Source organism: Lissotriton helveticus, chromosome 3_1 (assembly GCF_964261635.1).
Source record: "Lissotriton helveticus chromosome 3_1, aLisHel1.1, whole genome shotgun sequence".
NCBI lineage: Eukaryota > Metazoa > Chordata > Amphibia > Caudata > Salamandridae > Lissotriton > Lissotriton helveticus.
The window spans coordinates 289,759,735-289,776,240 of NC_136061.1; the positions used below are offsets into that span (position 1 = coordinate 289,759,735).

The 16,506-nt window shown below is 45.4% G+C and overlaps 1 protein-coding gene across 1 annotated transcript in view; it reads right to left on the reverse strand.

Moving 5' to 3' along the window:
- Positions 1-16,506, reverse strand: part of MED13 (mediator complex subunit 13) — a 1,439,203-nt gene that overhangs the window by 870,270 nt on the left and 552,427 nt on the right. The window contains exons 13-14 of the mRNA XM_078679821.1: positions 13,824-13,911; positions 12,609-12,820 (exon numbers count right to left, since the gene is read on the reverse strand). Coding sequence (XP_078535947.1) covers positions 12,609-12,820; positions 13,824-13,911 — 300 coding nt within the window. The remainder of the gene's footprint in view (positions 1-12,608; positions 12,821-13,823; positions 13,912-16,506) is intronic.

Below are 16,506 nucleotides of genomic sequence, written 5' to 3' on the forward strand. Positions count from 1 at the left end.
CCACGCAAACAGCGTCTAAAACGTTTCATAGCGGCCTCTATATATGCAGCTTACAACGAAGCTTGGAAAGTAACTCAAATTGAGACAGCAGAAAAAATACGGGAAATTGACCGTGTTAATTTGGAAAAATCACTTTCTGTTGTGGACAATGGGTTAATGACTGTCTTCCAGAATATATTCACTGGACAGTATTGTATCTTCTGCAATCGATATAATAGAACAAGACTTACTGATGCTGCAACACGGTCAGTCTCAATTACGTTCTATTGTACAGCTTGGCTGGACGTTACAAAATCTGCGTTCAGGCTATGTGCCTTGGCGTCTAATCAACCCAACGTCACTATTTAATATCTTTAACCTTACTGATAAACAAATCAGTTTGGCACAAAAGGGTGCTGACTATACAATTCTGAGCATTGAAAAACTTGAGAGATTACCATTGACAATGTCAGAACGACCTGTCATTGAATGGATAATACATGGGATAATAAATATACCGATAACAACTTTCCAGTTTCAATACTGCCAAAAATATATACAGGCAGGCCAGTCTGAAAGGTTGGGTAAAGGATACATTAAGTCCACATGGAACTTGCCCTATACACACACATGTGTCAGTAATAACGGACAGAGTGTATTTCTTAGTGGTAATAATTGTGAAAAGTCACTAAGTGGCATACTTCTGTGTCAGGGTATTAGTTTACATGGGGCCTGTGAAGGGACTTCAAATAACCTTTCATGTCACCAGTTAGGCACACTTGCAACACAAATACAACCATTCTTTAGAAGACTTTCGAACGGGAGTTACATTCTAATTGTAGATCACAGATGTTGTGGCTTGCTGCCAGGAAAACCTTATCTTGTAAGCGTGACTTCCAGGGTCATGTGCTGTGAAAGAGTATTGTACCCGAATGATGCTCCAGACAGGGAGGGAAGGTTATGGCCCATTTTAAAAATCTCTTCTATTCGAATTGATACTTTAAGCAGAATGAAGACTGTGCTCCTACAGACGCCAACCCAGTTGACGTCCTCAAAAGAAGTGTATGATCTCCAAGTTGCAAGGACAACGGCAGAGATTCATTCAATGTTATCAACAAATTGCCCCCTACACTTCGCAGAAATGCTGAACGAAATCTTAAATATTTCTGATACAAGTGGTATCGCGAGTGTATTTAAGACAGTTTTTTCAGGCGCTTTAACCCCATTCAAAGCGATCCTGGGTATCTTTCCAAATTTCGTCCATTCCATCTTTGGCGGACTTCCACTCCTGTTGGGACTCGTACCAGGCATTTTATTCTTGCTATTCTTGCTTCGTTATGGCAAGCCATGTCACAGACAAGACTCCAGCAACAATGGAAGAAACGATCCTAGCTATCTGCTACCGGGACCGCATAACTAAAGTCCTTGGCTTAGCCCGGCTACGAGATCTGAATATGACCTGGTTTCTTTCATTCAGACCCATCTGGCAGAATTGTGTTATGCCTGTATTAAGATGCATACTATGCGGCGAAGAATGCGTGTTGGACACCTGTCTTACACTACAATCAGAAGTACCATTGGGTGCAGATACTTTGTTGGGTCCAGTAAAGGCTCATGCATTGTGCTGTCCCCAGCGGCTACCTATCCTGATGACGGCATTCGTGGAGACTTCACCACTACGATTGAAGGGTAGTGAAGTACAAGATGAAAGCAGCATCACCCAGGTACGACCTTCTGTAAGCAGTTCTGATCGACCCATCATTGAAAGCATGGTAGCGACATTTTCCAACCTGGTCGAACTTTCACCAGAAGCTGTAGACTGTTTTTTCGAGAATCTGTCTGAAATGATGTTTTCACCGGAACAGAGAGAATGATTTTAAACAAACTTGCACACGGCGTTCCCTGAACTCTGAATTTGGCCATTCGGTCTTTTGAAAACAAAGTGACTGTGAACTATTTTTTCTCTTCTCCCCTGAATAGCGAAAACTTTTTTTTCCAATTCCAAAATATTTACCTTTTTGGCACTTATCTTCTGCTTAAAGTAAAACTATTCTTAGATAACAGAACTTCTATTCTTAGGAATACTAGAGACATTACATTACCTCAACCTCTAGTTTATATGCAATTAATTGTGTTTATATGTGATGAGATGGTCTCGCAATTTTTTTCTGTATCAAGAGCCATTTCATGTGTAATTTCGCAAATCATTCATGCTGATATAAAATATGCATCTCCTTTTTGAATGATTATACTGCTTGAATGCATACAGTACCTATACTCATTTCGTGCATTTCGCATATACCATTTTTCAAATACAAAAAAATGTTTTTTGGGGTGGTTCGGTATACACATGCACTGTTAGTTATGTTTACTATTGCTTAGTTTAGTAAATATGTACATAAATTCGTGGAGTGGGTGTAGTGTGTTTATCTAGGTACCTATATGGATACTCCTATTTCTGACCCTTGTCCGGTTATTAATTCACTAATGTCCATACACCGGCACAGAAACCCGTTTTCAGATTAGGTCATAGCGCATGCTGTCACATTAAGCAAGCACTATCCCTTCAGCGCCCTAGAAAGCACACCGAGTTCTCAAAACAAATCAAACCTCCAACAGACCTGGGAAATCCCCCGCAGCTATTGTTTTGATTTCGCTCGAGAACTCCTGCAAAGAATGTAAGAACGACCAGTCCTTATGACATTCTTGCTGACGTCTTATGTCCATCCTTACGGCAAACACGGCACCTTTCAGGTATAAATATACCGACGCTGCCCTAAGCTAAGACACGGTGGTGACGAGCTTGGAGCAGCGCTAATTGCCGGAGAGCCCAGCTGATGCAGAAAAGCCCACGGACGCTGCCCCTCCCTTTTGACGCGCTGAGAGAGACGCTGCCTTTTCTCCTGCCGAGAAATCCAGCCTCCGGTGTTTCCAGCCGCCCTCGCGGGTAACTGGGATATCGAGTCCTGAGACAGAGATACCAACCCTCCAGCCTTCTAAATCCCAGGTACTGAACTGACTAACCCCTTACAGAGAATTCTTGAGTCAGATTCTTGGCGAAACAAACGTAACTAAAACTGCTACTTACTTACTCCCTCCCAAGTATTAGGCTTAGGTCAGGTCCACCGGGGTAGGCGTAGTTAGAAGCACCAGTTGAGAACGATTAGTCAATGTATATATGTATGTATATCTTTTATCCATTTTAAGTATCATATGGCTAAGAAACCATATAAATGCTTTTACAGTATTATTTTATAATTCTGTTTTTACTGTATGCACTTTACTTAACTATAAGTATTGCAATAAATAGCGATTCATTTCTCTTGTATGAGAAAAGAGACTGATCAATAAATAACATCTTTTTATTGAAGCACGCCCTTCTCTTATTTCTCTACAAACTGGTGAAACTAAGAATGCACGTACTGACTGAGTAAAATAGTTGTCTTTTGTTTTCACACGACTCTAGAGATATACTCTTGATTAGGGGAGAGCAAAGTTGTCATGTTCTATGTTTGTCAGAAACTATATCCCTTCTTGTCAAATCCAGGGAGGTTAAACTCCTCCTTGCCTATTCGAGAAAGTTTCTAGTGAACTCTGAGCTAGCTGGCACACATAACTTTAAGTCTAATATCGTCAGTAGAAGACCTAGTTAACCACAGTCCTACGTCTATACTATTGAAGATATTATTCCAATGCGCAGAGCCTATTGGGATAATAGGAACTACACTACAAGAGAATGTACTGGTTTAGGGGCCTGAGGTCCAGAATAGGCCTGAGGGACCCGTCCTTCTTTGGGATTAAGAAGTACAGGGAGTACACCCCTGTGCCTTCCTCCTCCACTGGCATGAGCTCTATAGCGCCCTTTTGCAGCATGACGAGAACCTCCTGCTGCAATAAGTGCAAATGCTCTGTGGACATAGGATGGTGTTTTGGTGGTATGTTGGGTGGAGTGAATGTGAGCTCCAAACAATAACCGTACTGGATAAGTTTCCCGACCCACCTGTCTGTGGTGATGGATGTCCAGACTGGCAGGAACTGCTGGAGTCTCCCCCCCCCCCCCCCCCCGACAGGTGTGGAATGGTCGGGGGGCAGTAACAGGGCGTCACTGTTTGTTGGAGGCGGAGGAACGGGAGTTGTTGTTGCCCTTGCCTCTGCCCTTGGCGTTGTTGCCCCGATAACCTTCTCTATTTTGTTTGGGGTAAGAGGATTGTGCCCCACCAAGGTGGTATCCACCTCAGGACCAAATAATCTGTCAGGGTTAACTGGCTGGTTGAGGATGGTAGTTTGGATAGCATGCTTAAATCCAGAGATCCTGAGCCATGCTTGTCGTCTTAAAATCACACTGGTGTTAATTGCCCTGGCTGCAGTATCCTCAACATCCAGTGCACACTTAATTGAAGCGTTAAAGATGAGCTTCCCTTCCTGGATAAGCATCTCCGCAGCCTCCTTATATTGGTCTGGGAGATGTTGCAACAGGGTCTCTAGTGTGTCGTAGTGTGCCCTGTCGTAGCGTGCCAAGAGCGCCTGCGTGTTAGAGATACGCCAGATATTGGCCGCCTGAGCTGCTACTCTCTTTCCCGATGCTTCTAGCACTTTGGACTCTTTGTCCAGGGGAGGAGCTTCACCAGTGGTTTGCGAATTCGCCCTCTTGCGGGCATTAGAAACGACCAGGGAGTCCAATGGCAACTGGCCCTTGATGTAGGTGGGATCGCCAGGTGCCGGCCGGTATTTTATTTTCAATTCTAGGGTTGACCACCCTTGCCCGTGTGGGCTCTTTGAAAATGTCCGCAGCATGTTTGAGGACCCCTTTCAGCATTGGGAGGGTTTTCACAGTCTTTTCAGCTGTTGAAAAAGTGTCAAAGAGGAAGTCCACCTCCACAGGGTCAGCATGGAGTTCAACGTCGTGGTTCTTAGCCGCCCTTTCAATCAAGGCATTGAATGCCGCAGAATCCTCAGTGGAAGACGTTTTGATATTGTATATCTGAGGGTCGAGGGCGGGTGGCTGATCCCCCTGGTCACCTGTGTCCACCCATGCGTCCTGTTGTGCATCAGGATCTGTGTGGGCCGGGAAGCTGTATTCCTCATCTTGATCCGTAGCATCCTCGGCATCGGAATAAGTTGGCGAGGGCGTGGCAACTCTTTGAGTCCGAGGAGTCAGTGGTTCGACCAAGACCGGTGAATCAGAAGCAGGCCTTTTGCGCTTCAAAGGAATGGTATACGACTCCAAAGGCGTCGTCGCCGCAATTTTCCGCTTGTAAAGCGCAAGCTTCCCAGTGTCGGCATTGATGAAACGTTCCGACTGTTCCTCGAGTAATGGTGGTCGATGCGTCAAGCCCCCAGCCGGAAGAGTAGGCGTCGACCCCACAGCACTGTGCGTTTTCGCTTCGGGCACCGCCCGTGGTGCGAAGGCCTTCGGTGCCACCTTCGGCGGCAATGTGAAGAGGAGTGGCGTCGATGACTTGGAGGTGGGGACCGACTGCTTCGGTGCGGAAGGAGTTTTGGGGTCTTCTGCTGAGGCCTTGTCCCTGATACGCTTGAGGGAGTCCGAGACCTGCTTTCCCCTCCCAAAAGGCCTAAGAAACGCAACAGATCTACCTCTGCCCTGCCTCCTGCACTCCCTCTTCCCACTCCTCCATCTCCTCTCTGTACCACTTTTAGAGTCACCACAGCACTCACCTTTGGGTTTCTCACACTCAAGGGACTAAGACAGTACTCTACTCCCTTATGACCCATATCACCCATTGATATCCCACAGGGCCCAGACCCTTGGGACAATGATATTGATCCCCTCACAGACAGACTTGTACCCTGCTAAGACATCCCCACCAAATGAGGTCACTGCATATCTTGAGTTTCTACACAGGGCTGCTATGTTCCATAATGACTAACTCTGCCTGCAGCATGTAGAGGGTGATTTCCTTGTGGAAACCCTCTCCTCCACCCAACGCTCCCTACAATACCTGCAGATGCTAAAAGAGGTCCTCAAACCTGCCATGGAGATTTTCAAGGAGCCCGTCAAAGCAAGGGTAGATAGGAAGTATAAACCTTCCCCTAATAACCCTCCAACATTTATGGCCAGTAATCCCAGACTAGCTTGTGGTATATACCACCAGAAAGTGCACAAACACCCAGAGCACTGGTGATTCACGCCTTGCTGATCGGGAAAGCAAGAAGATGAATGCCGGGGGCACCAGATGGGCAGCACAGCGAATTCTATCAGCTTGCTCTCCCTATACGATCATGCGCACTAGGATCAAATGGCGGACTTGGTGGCACATCTCCAAGAACAGTAGCATAGGATAGGGGAGCAGTTACCAGTGTTTTTCCAGTTTTAAATCAGAGGTACAGAAACATCTACTAAGTGTGTCTTTCAATGGTCAGCATCTCTTATGCCATTAGGTCGAGGAGATGCTCCAGGATATAAAGACGCAGTTACAGGAAACGCTATGGGTGCCTTCCAAACACCGCCAACAAGGTTACTTTTGGCGCACACAGTTGTGGCGCATCCAAGGCATACGCTCCGGACCTTCACCCACATCAATTTCTTTTTTTTTCCTTTCTTTATTTATCGTTTTATATAGGGCGAACTAGACCCGAAGATATCAGGTATTACATAGCACCAGTTTCTTTACATCAGGACACATTCATTTTTGTTAAGCACGGGGAGATTAAGTGATTTGCCCAGAATCACAAGATGTTGAGCGTCGTTGCCGAGACTCAAACCCGGTTTCCCAGCTTCGACGTCGACCGCTCTAGCCGTAAGGGTTACTACATGAGTGGATATCAGGGCAACAGTGGGAAAGGTTGAGGTAAGGATGCAGCCCTTAAAGGAACTACACCCCTCAAAGCAGCTACTCCCTTCCACTACCCTCGATCACTAAACACCTGTAAAGGAAAGGCTGTAGGGCATCCCGGTGATTAGAAGCCACCTCAGACTGTTGTGTTCTAAAGATCACTCAAGGAGGATTTTTGTCTGAAACTCACACGGACATCAGCAAACATCCCCCCACACGCCAACACAGATTATCCGGAGAACATCTGCACCACCTTCACGAGGTGGTAAAAGTCCTCCTGGAAAAGAAGGCCATACAGCCGGCTCTGCCTCACCTCAACACCACAGAGAGTATACTTACTCTACTTTATTATCCCAAAGAAAGACTGCTCCCTCAGGCCCATCTTTGACTCATGCCTATCAACAAATATATTCTGGCTGAGAACTTCCTCATAATGACTCTATAGGATGTCATATCATTATAGCAAAATAAGACTTCATGATTGCCCTAGATCTGAACGACGCCTAGTTCAACGTACCCATCCACCCAGCACATTGCAGATATCTTAGATTGCCGTAAGCGATATCATCAACTGAAAGTGCTCCCCTTCGGAGTTCCAACCTCGCCAAGAGTCTTAACAAAACGTCTGCCCATGGTGGCTGTTCATCGAAGGAGAATCCGCGTCCTAGTGCACACTCAGACCACGATTCTCATCCTGCACAGTCTGGGTTTCACTATTATTTTGGCCACATTTCACCCGTAACCCCATAAGAAATAGCCCTTCCTTGGGGCCTCCTAGAAGCGCACAGGGAAAAAGCGTATCCCGGCCCAGTCAGAGTACAAGCCTTCCAAAACATGCTGCCTCTTCTTTAGCCAGATCGGTAGGTAACAGTCATAACTGTGATGAGTCTACTAGGCTTGATGGCGCAGTGCAACACTACAGTCCTGCAAGCTAGGGTCCACATTTGCCCATTATAGGAGTGCTTAGCATCACAGTGGTCTAAAGCAGAGGGTCAACTAGAAGATCTAGTGTTGGTTTGGGGTTGCACTCATCACTCTCTGCAGTGGTGGAATACAAACAACCTGCTGCAGGAGCGGCCCTTCCTGAACCTAGTTCTACAAAAGACTATCACCATGGATCCCTTGCTTACAGGGTGGAGCGCATCTCAATCATCTCACTGTTCAGGGTCAGTGGACCACTCTCCAGCAAACTCTTCACATCAATCATCTGGAGCTACTACCCATCCAGCCCGCTCTCCGGGCTTTCCCCAGTTCATTCAAAACAAGACAGTCCTGATATCCACAGACAATATGGCTGCCATGTTTTACTTACAAAAACAAGGGGGATCACATGCAACAGTTGTCCAGTGTGGCCCAAAGCATCTGGCAGTGGGCAATCCATCAAAGTTCATCAGCACATTCCTGGGTGGACAACTATCTGGGGTACTTGCTCAGCAGGACACATCGATGAGGCCACGAATGGGCACTCCACCCCCAGGTCCTACACACATACTTTCACTGTGGGGGGGTTCCCACAGATAGCTCTGTTAGCCACTACCAAAACGCAAAATGTGCAATCTTCGCCACCAGACTACTACACCCACAGTGCCTGGGCAATGCACTATGGAGGAGTTGGTCCACAATACTTGTTTATGCTTTAACGATTCTCCCACTCCTACCGGTAGTGATCAGGAGGCTGAGACAGACATTCCTGAAGCTTATCTTGCTAGCGCCTTGGGCACACCAGCCATGGTACTCCACACTAATAGAACTCTGTGCCAAACGAGAAGCTCCACAACAAGCAGGGTCTTCTCACACAAAAGCACTGCACTCAGACACCTTAATCCTCAGCATCTCAGCCTCGCGATCTGGCTACTGAGGCCTTTGAATATGGTTACCTTAACCTACCAGAAGAGTAGGTCTATTCTTAAAGAGGCACGGCGGCCTACTAAGAGTGCCTGTGACACAGCTAAATGGAGACACTTTGTGCATGACTGTCTTCCCAAATATTAATCCACTCACAATGTCTGCACAACACTGTATGCTACCTCCTTCACCTGCAGAAATCACGACTTGCCTATTTGCATATTAGGCAACATATTTCACTATTCAGAATTCCAGTCATTAAGGCAATTATGGAAGGTTCAAAAAGGTTATTCCATCATGGTTGCCTCCTGTTCCCGTTTGGAACCTTAACATTGTCCTCAAGAGACTGATGCCCCCCTTTGAACTCCACTCTTATCCACTTCAATTTTTTTCCTAGAAGGTTTCCTTTCTTGTAGTCATCATCTCTCTTAAAAGGGTCTGAAATACACACTCTTACCATAGAAGAGCAATTTTTTCAAGCAGATAGAGTGGTTCTCAGAACCAATACAAAATTCCTCTACGGTGGTCTCCAGTTCCATCTTAAGCAGACAATCGAGCTGCCTATCTTCTTTTCACTCACAGGCTGTAGCAGAACAAGCTCTGCACACTCTTGATGTCAAGAAGGCTGGTGTAGGGGGAGGAGCCAAGCCGGCGACCGAGATGGCCGCTCGGGCTCTCGGCTCCGTCGGTCGCCTTCTCCTTCCACGACATCCTGCCACTAATCCTGCACCTGGGACACGATCCCGCATCGGCGAAGTGTAGCGGTGCCCAGCGGTGTGCTTCCGGTTGAAATATCGGCTTGCCCATGGAATTATTGTCGCCGGGAAGATTGCGGCCTGACCAACTAAGAAACCGGGACCTCTAGTGGTGGAGCGGCCGGCGGCAAGCACAACAACATCGGCCATGACTTGCCAAGATGGACCGGTCGACCCGGATGGGAGACCTGATTTGTCCGATTTCAGCGACGACTAACACGTCTGCACAGCGCTACCAGCGAGACAGGGGAACACTATTCTAAGCGCTGCCTGACTGCCCTAATTGCTGCTCCGGATGGTGGCCGTGACAAAGGCCGACAACAGCTCCGCCCGCCTGGTGCGAATCTACCGCTGATGCTGCCGGGGCTGGCCCGGACTTCCATCGGGCCGTACACTGGCTGCGACAGGGAGTCGGATCGGTGGGATCTCCTCTTAGCATCGATGGTGGAGAGTGGCCACGGATTGTGTATTGGTGCCGGACGACGTCCCGCTTCAACCCGGCTTCGATTCTCCGAGGGGGTTAAACTGGCTCGAATATCACCCCGGTAAGGATTATCCTTCTTGGAGGGTCTCGGGCAGAGTTGACAATTGCTACTACCGGAAGAGGGGAGATGGAATATACGCCCGGGGCTGCCATGGCGGCTATCGCTGACTTGCACCTCTTCATGACTCGGAGCCTGCTAGACCTTGAGACTAAATTGGATGCTGTTGTGTCTGTGATGGGGCTCAAGACTATGTACTCTGTTGTTCTAAATGGTGATCTTACGGTTCTAGACCCCATCGATTTGCGATCATCGGTTGACCGACCTTCCTTATCGCATGAAGTGCGGGGTCTTGCTGATAGCGAGTTAATTGGTCTGAGGTGCTTAGATGCGGGTTTTATTTTTCCCCTGGACTTTGTGTTCTCCGTCAGATACCAGCGCCGAACACCCTTATTTGTGAATTGGGACGACGGGGACAGCTGGGCTGTGCCTGTACTGCGGCTTTCAGCTTCCATTCGGATGGGCCTCGATGGACGTGTCCGGTTGTTTGGCCCTCTGGCAGAGATGGCGGATGGTATTGGAATTCTCACTGCTCTGGATCGAACTGGCCAAGGTTGACCAACTGCTGCCTATACGGACTGCATTGCTGGGATCGGTGCTGATTTGGACTTCGCTTCATATTGTTCCCTTGCGGGGGGTGGGCTAGGTGATTATTGGTTCCCCCCTAATTTGCCAATTTTGCGTTATCCTTACTAGGTGTGATAGCATATGGGGGGCGCATAGTGGTGGGGGGAGGGGCGGGAGCTTGGAGGTCCTCCTCCACGTATATCCTTTTATTATTGTATTTCTCTCTTTTCTATTCTTCTTTCTTTCTTCGGGGTACTCCTGGGGCGACAGGCACGCTGTTAGTGGGGTAGGCCATAGCCATTACGGTGATGTGGGGTGGTGGGTATTGGGGGGGTGTTGTTATTTTAGTTTGTTTTGTTCTATGGTCCCTTTCTCTCTCTCTTTGGGTAGGGTTGGCTGTATCTTCTTTTTTCTCCTTTTCACTATTTGAGCATCTGCACTTGCCTTTCCTTTATCGTTTCGGACGGGTGGGATTTCCGGATGACGTTTTTGCTAATTTGCTTGCCATTGTTTGCTTTCTACTCCTGGCCTGCCTTAGGCAGGCGTAGTGTGTGTTTTCAGCCTTATTGTTCATCATTAATTCTCGAATGCATGGAGGGATATGCTCCTCCCGTCTCTTCTGGTATATCGTATAGTGTGATGCCTCTGTTGATACAACCGCTGCTACTGCTTCCATATTGTAAAATGAAACCTCTTATCCTTGTGCTGCATAGTGCCTGCAACCGTGTATTCTGCATACATAGTAACTTCCTTTTGAATTGTGGACTACTGCATTGCTCCTGTTTGCGTCTCCTGATTTACTGCTGGCCTCTGAGGTTGTAGGCCTACGTCTGTACTGATTTGAGTGCTTTAATAAAGGTTTTCAAAAAAAAAAAAAAAATGAAGGCTGGTGTACTATTTTGACAAGGCAAAAAACCCCTTCTATAAGACACAATGGCTATTTATTTCTTACTGCAAGCGCCACAAAGGATGTGCTCTTTCCAAGGCAATAGCTGGATCAAGGGTATACAGACTTATGCCAAAAAAAAATGATCCTGCCTATAGCTCCCAGACATCAATTCAACTCTGAATAAAGGGGCTTCTATGGCTTTATTAGGTAATATACAATTAGCTGAAATCTGTAAAGAAGCTACCCGGTCTACCCCTCGTTACCAAGCACTACTGAGTGGATGTCCTGACCAAACACAACTAGAGTTGGCCAGGCTGTCTTGACCACACTTTGTCCTGCTGCAATATCCTCAGGCTAAGCCACCACTTTTGGGAGGACTGCTTTACAGTCTATGGACAGATTGGATATCTACAGCTACATAAGCCACCACAGAATATGTTACTTACCCTGTAAGCAGCTCTTCATGGCATGTAGTGCTGTAGATTCGCATGCACCCAACATCCTCCTCAGTCGCCTAAGGTCATTACAGAAATCTTTTTCTGTTACCTTTATTTCTCTGCTTTGCATGGTCATTTTTTTCTGTATTCAGTACTCCATTTCCAAATCTTGCCCTATGTGCAGGGAAAAAAGTCTAACAAATCCAAAGCCCCTGGAAAATATCACAAATAGGTGGAGTCACTAGGTCCTGTGACTCAAGACTTCCTTTGAAGAAGAAGCAAGTTGTACATGTCAGAGCCCAAAACAAGAGGCAGAAGTTTGCACAGCATGTGAATTTACAGCGCTACATAGCACAAACATTATTTAATGCAAGTGGGTTTAAGAAATTATAACTGGCCTAGTGACATATCATTAACCTCTTCAGCTTTGCTGCACAACTTAGGCCTCCTTTAACCAATCTGACCAAAGAGAATATGTTATGGTGGGGACTTGCAATTCGTTTTTAAAACCACAGCTGTCTAGTTAAAATTGGAATAACTAGAATATGTGTAGTGAGACTGATGTTTCAAAAATCTTGAAAAAGAAATCAGAAAGTGTGGGCCATTGTGGAATTACAGCCTAGGTCAGAGTGCATAAACTCCAACGAACGACCCATACAGTATAATTTATTTAGATCAGCAAATTTTCAAACTCCAGTCACTAGATTGTGGAATAATGCATATCATAGGAAAGTACATTAGTTTCACGCTGTAAACCATTACTGAACACTCAGAAGAATTGTTAGGATTGGATACTTTACCTTTATTTCGTAGTGCTTTGGGCTACAGAAGCCCTCGTCTATCTCAATTTTAAAATGTGCTCCAATGCAGGATCCACTTCCATCTAACAGTGTTCCTCCTGGTGTAGTGTCCATATTACCGTATTCCTTGTTCGTATTCATGGGGGAATAGCCCATAATATGAGGTTCCAACGATGGAGGAGTAGGATACATCTTATGGAGGTCTGCATTACCTGTTTTGAATTCAGAAGTGACTTTAGTAAACTTATCAGTTCAAATGTTTGCTTGTAACCCTTTAAACAATCTTTCATTTTAATCTAATCAACAGCACTTCATAGAATTCTTTTTTGAACGTGCCTTAAAAAGTCCTTAATAGTTACCTCCTCTCTATATGATCCTCAATGTATTTGCAGCCTTTACCTCCCAGAGTCCTTCAACAAAGCCTAACTTTTACTTCTTCAAAAAACCCAAGCACAAATAGCGAATATAGTGTGATTGACAATAGACCTATAATAGAAGGACGGCTAGGAAAAACCCTCAGCAAACAAGATATATAATTGAATTGTACCAGTGAGGGCAAAAAGTAAATCAATGCAGCAAACCATAACAGCTGCACCTTGCTAAAATATTGCACCAAAGCATCAATAAATCAGCAAAATAACTATTTCATCCCCATGTTCCCTTTTACTCTAAAATTTCCACCTCAATGACTAAACAGATAAATGTAATTTAAGTCTCTTGTGCACAAGTGCTCATAGATCACTTGAATGTAAGAAAACCTTATTTTTCTGTAGGCTATTAAAACCTATCGCGCTAAGCAGTGCAACTATATCAACTAGTGTACAACCTTCGGAGCAACCTTTGCAGGATGTTTGACACTGCTAATTCTAACAGAACGCATAAAGAAACTTTAGTAAGGACCTTGTAGCTTCACATTTCTTTCAGGTCTTCATTTTTCCTGGTCTCGATTGTTTACACTCACCTTGCTAGCATCACAATATCATCAACTCAATAACTTTACACCACCAACATTAAAAATGTGTATTATCTCATGAACCTAATCAGCTCTACGTCTAGTATGCCCTTACATACGGTGTTAATCAGGAAAATCAATTCCTGACAAAAATTTTCAAAATCACATTACAATAAAGGGACTGATTAAGCAGTAGAGAATAAGAATTAAAAGGAAAATTAATGACAATAGTTTAAAAATAAAGGATGGGATAGCGCTCTTACTTATGCAGGACAATGGGTCCAGCGTCCCAGTTTTTGATTCCTTGCAGTTGGCTCGATCCTCAGCATTCAATGCTTTCCTGTTTCCCGGCTGAAGTCAAAGAACAGACAGTCAAGTTAGTTGGCTTTTATTACATTGATTTCTCTGAATACAACAACATTCCAGTGAATATTTGTCCATCTGAAAGTGGAAGTGCAGCTCTAACTTAGCTTAGCGCCAGGAAACCTTTGGTGTCAGTGCGCTCTATAAATACAGCATAAGATAAGATAAGAAAACTAGGTACCGTAACTCAATTCCTAAGATAAATGCATAAAATTAGGCCTGAATGGCAATGTAAATAAGCATTGACAAAGTCAATAGGTATGGCTTGCATTTTAGTCCAATTTAAAAGAAATATTCTGCTTTAAACAGAAAAACGAAAAACAATTGCTTTCTGTACACAAAGCATCTAGGAGAAGAATAATGCGTGCTATTCAGGGTGCTTATGACATGTATGTTAGCCCCTTACGAATTGTGATGCAGGTACACCAAATGAAGAAGAAATACACGAAGAAGATGTTAGAAAAAACTAGCAGCAAAGCACTCCATTTTTAATCAACTGGATTGGTAACAATAGGCGATGCAGACACCTAGGCAGTATAGCCAGAACTAAAAAAAGTTATTAACTAGAACATCTAAACTATTAATCCTAGGGAGGGTTGGGAAACCATGCTCCAGGTTACTTCCCCACCTATAAACACTAATTTCTAAACAATAATTGGTGTGTATGTCTCTTTGTCTGAAATATCCTTAACCTTATGAGATTAAAAAATAATTTTTTAAATTATATTTAGCTAATCAAAATAGAACCAGACTTGTCAGCAAAGTTCGAAAGAAAACACAAGGAGAAGAGATGAAAAAAGAGAAAATGAAAAAATTAAGTGGAGTAGCACAATCGTTTAAAGAGTTATTTGGGACTGCTCTGGTAGGAGCATTGTTTCTACCAGTTTGTGTACGTAACTGCATCTGAAGTTCACTTTATTCATTTTTACTTTCCTTGTTAGCACTAAGCACACAGGCCTGCCTGGCTCCTGTAGAGGCCTAGACAGTAGCGCAGCACAAGCACCTAGGCTCCTTTTAAAATGTGTTATGTTTTCCCAATTCATGATTATTTTGGGTTGTTTGAATTTCCTTTAATTTTGCCACTATCACCTATCTGGAAGGGCAGCCTTCCAGCCAGGTGCAAGCTGCTGTGCCCCTGTTCGTGTTTGCTTTGGCCCTCCCTGATTTCTGCAACCTCCTGCCCACGTCATATCCACAGCACTTTGAAGGCAGGCTACTTATCCATGGCCAGTGTATAAATCCGCTGGAGTAATCTCTGGTGGGAGCATGGTTTCCACAGGTTTGGTTGCCAGCCTGCATCTACAGTTATTTTGTTTAATTTTTACTTTCCTTGTAAGCGCTAAGCACATGGAGAGGTGTGGCTGTTGTAGAGGCGATGGTGGCATCGCAGCACGAGCACCTCCACTCCTTTTAAAATTCCGATTAAGTTTTCCTCTCATGTTTACTTTTGGGTTAATATGATTTCCTTTAATCTGGCCAGTATCACCTATCTGGAAGGGAAGCTTTCAAGGCAGGTACGGGGCTGTAGGGCTCCCATTTCTATTTTCTTTGGCAATTCTTGGTTTCTTCGACCTCCTGCCCACATCATAGCCATACCTCTTGGAAGGGGGGCTACTTATTTGAGGCCGGTGCACAGGCACACCACTGACGTGCCAAAGGCAAGCCTGTCCACACCTGGATGGCACCAGAGGCAAGTACCCATGCCGCTCCGGGGCCCCACACCAGACAGTACACAGCTAGTGAACTTCTCTTGCTTGCCCCATCCTTGGCTGAGTGCCGCAATGCGCTCAATGTATCCCATGCCATTGTTGGGGGTGGCAAGTGTGATTTCGCCCGAAGAGGCTAGCCCTCTGTGATGACTAGGAACGAAACAGTTGTGCACTCGCCCCGGATGGATCGCTGGTAATTCAATTGTCGAACCCTACCTAAGCATAAGATTAAGTTACTTTATTTCTTCACAGAACAAAAAGCAGATTCACAATTCCTATCTGAAACCTGGCTTACTGAAAACTCTGCTCCAGAAATTTTTAGTTCCATCCCGACAGGCTACTTAATTGTCAGACAGGATCGCATCTCTCAACGAGGTGGTGGGGATTGCGATTATATTTAAACAATCTATTTGTTGTACATTCCTAGATGCTAATATTGTAGACTGAGGCAGCTTTTTCACCCTGGCCATTTACAGCAATTGTAAGCTGGCAGGATTCTTAATTTACCAACCACCTGGGCCAGCCCCTAATTTTACCTCTTTACTAGCAGATCAACTGCCCTCTTATTTGTTGAGCTATACGAACTTGGTAGCCAAAAGTGATAATAATTTACACTTTGACGTACCTTGCCTCCTGGCATCCTCCCTGTTTGAGGACCCCTACTCACATTTTATGCCACACGTTCGATCCAATATTTGCCAACTCGGGGGGCGTGGCCAAGGCGGCAAGCATGGCGGACGCAGCTTGAGTGAGCTCCGTCCCGCCTATACACTATCCGCGCCATTTATCCTGCATATCCCCGGCCTGCGGACTCCCAGACTAGACGCTTGGCTGCCGGTGGCGGAGGGGCGGCTCCGGTGGTGATTTGGGCTCA